This window comes from Terrapene carolina, unplaced genomic scaffold, assembly GCF_002925995.2.
Source record: "Terrapene carolina triunguis isolate 2854851 unplaced genomic scaffold, T_m_triunguis-2.0 Scaffold20418, whole genome shotgun sequence".
NCBI classification, from domain to species: Eukaryota; Metazoa; Chordata; order Testudines; family Emydidae; genus Terrapene; species Terrapene triunguis.
Genome location: NW_020684769.1, coordinates 1 through 2,604, shown reverse-complemented (window position 1 = coordinate 2,604; position 2,604 = coordinate 1). Strand labels below are relative to the sequence as shown.

The 2,604-nt window shown below is 44.0% G+C and overlaps 1 protein-coding gene across 1 annotated transcript; it reads left to right on the top strand.

Annotated features, from left to right (window-relative positions):
- Positions 1–120: 120 nt before the first annotated feature.
- On the top strand, positions 121–2,599 carry LOC112125165 (cytoplasmic dynein 1 heavy chain 1-like; the record flags this gene model as incomplete). Its single annotated transcript, XM_026661965.1, has 3 exons — positions 121–392; positions 943–1,170; positions 2,540–2,599. Coding segments are annotated over 3 exons (560 nt in total), but the record flags the coding sequence as incomplete, so codon positions are not given.
- Positions 2,600–2,604: the final 5 nt, after the last annotated feature.

Below are 2,604 nucleotides of genomic sequence, written 5' to 3'. Positions count from 1 at the left end.
GTCAACATCGCAATCAAAAAGCTTCACCTTGTATGAAGTGAAAAATATGACCTTTCAACTGGCCAGATGGAATTGACACAATGAAGTCAATTAAATTTAACTCTTTTGTATTGTCTTTAGGTCTAAAACAGGCACTGGAAACTGTAAATGACTACAATCCACTGATGAAAGACTTTCCTTTGAATGATTTGTTGTCTGCTACTGAACTGGACAAAATAAGACAGGCACTTGTGGCAATATTCACCCATCTGAGAAAAATCAGAAATACAAAGTACCCCATTCAAAGGGCACTGCGTCTAGTGGAAGCCATTTCAAGAGACCTGAGTTCTCAGCTACTTAAAGTATTGGGAACCAGAAAACTGATGCATGTTGCCTATGAAGAGTTTGAAAAGGTACGTGTAGGGCGGGGTGGCCAACCTGAGCCTGAGAAGGAGCCAGAATTTACCAATGTACATTGCCAAAGAGCCACAATAATATGTCAGCAGCCCACCGTCAGCGCCCCTCCCCCTCCCCCTGCTCCGAGCGCCTCCCGCCCACTGGCAGTCCCACCAATCAGTGCCTCCCCTTCCCTCCCCGCACCGCCCGATCTGCGGTTTCGTGGCGTGCAAGAGGCTCTGGGGGGTGAGGGGTGAGGAGCAAGGGCACTCCAGGCTCAGGGGAAGGGGTGGAGTGGGGGCAGGGCCTGTGGCAGAGCCAGGGGTTGAGCAGTGAGCACCCCCCAGCACATTGGAAAGTTGGCACCTGTAGCTCCAGCCCCGGAGTCAGTGCCTATACAAGGGCCGCATATTAACTTCTGAAGAGCCACATGTGGCTCCGGAGCCACAGGTTGGCCACCCCTGGTCTAGGGTGTCAAATGCGGTAATAGCTAACGTAACACACTAAATGCAGATATGAGAGCATGTCGTTTGAGAGTCAAACAAGTTTACATTCTTAAACTTTCAGGTTATGGTTGCATGTTTTGAAGTCTTCCAAACTTGGGATGATGAATATGAGAAACTACAAGTGTTGCTGAGAGACATTGTGAAGAGAAAGAGAGAAGAGAATCTGAAGATGGTGTGGCGTATCAATCCTGCTCACAGGAAACTGCAAGCTCGTCTTGATCAAATGAGGAAGTTCAGGCGTCAGCATGAGCAGCTGAGAGCAGTTATTGTGAGAGTCTTAAGACCTCAGGTAGAGTTCCACTTCTTCCTAATTAGGGGAACTGCCTATACATCTGGTAAAGATATAGCAGTTTCCCATCTCTTTTTATGAAAGTCTACATGCAGACACAAGCCAGTCACATTAAAATGTATTAACTCACAAAAGCAAAATTACTTGTGTTCCCCTGCAAACAGCTGACTAAAGGAACCACAGGTGCAAAACATAACCATTAGGATTTGAGTAGAACTCTTAGGGTATGTCTACACTACCGCGGTAGTTCGACGGCTGGCAATCGAACTTCCGGGTTCGATTTATCGCGTCTGGTCTGGACGCGATAATTCGAACCAGGAAGTGCTCGCCGTCGACTGCGGTACTCCACCTCAGCGAGAGGAGTACCGCGGAGTCGACGGGGGAGCCTGCCTGCCGCGTGTGGACCGCGGTAAATTCAAACTAAGGTATGTCGACTTCAGCTACGTTATTCACGTAGCTGAAGTTGCGTACCTTAGATCGAATTGGGGTGTTAGTGTAGACCAGGCCTTAGAAGCATTCGAAATCCACCATGGAAAGGAATATACAATCACTCTCATAGCTGCGAGCTCCTCTGCTGGACCTGTAGCAAGTTAAACAGTTATTTCAAAGTTTTGACATCTGTGACATCTGTAAAGACCCATTTTCAGCTACATTAGAAACTTACCAGTACCAGTTCAATCTGTAACTGATCACTTTTGTATTCATGCAAACAGCAATGCTTTTTCTCTGTATAATCTCTCTTCAAATGGAAAAAGAATCTAGGGATTTATTTTCAGGCCTTGAGGGCATGTTTTTAAATCTTTAGTTTTCCAAACGGAGCAATCCTGTTAAATTATTCTCAGTCTTTATACCCTGACAGTAGTGAAAGATAGTAAGCAAACTGAAAATGATTAACTGACATTAATGAGAAGAATGGTATTACATTCGTCCACTTTTTGCTAGTAATAAGGCTAAAGTGTACATACTTAACTCCATGAATAAAAGCACTCTAATGCTGGCTTGTTTTTCCATGTGATGGAAAAAATGGATACTGCATACAATAACTTGCTTTAAGTTTGGATCGCTTGATTTTGAATATGGCAAATAACTACAGTACAAGTTTAAAGCGGAGAATCTCTCATTATTGCTAAACATTGTGCAGCATAAGGTATACTCTCCTCATCTTACTTGCAGATGAATACCCTACAAAAAACAAATTAGCACCCTTAGGTTCTAAAGGATTTAGTCAACTCTGAGTACAGTGCAAAAAATTAATTGCATGTCTTTTTATAGTGTGTACATAAAATGCTTAACTCTCAATGTGTGTGACACAAAAACCTTTAGATCAGTGAGTCTTGGAGAGTTAACTAAACTATGTGACTTTATGCAGGTCACAGCTGTTGCCCAGCAGAATCAAGGAGATGTACCTGAACCCCAGGATATGAAGGTAGCAGA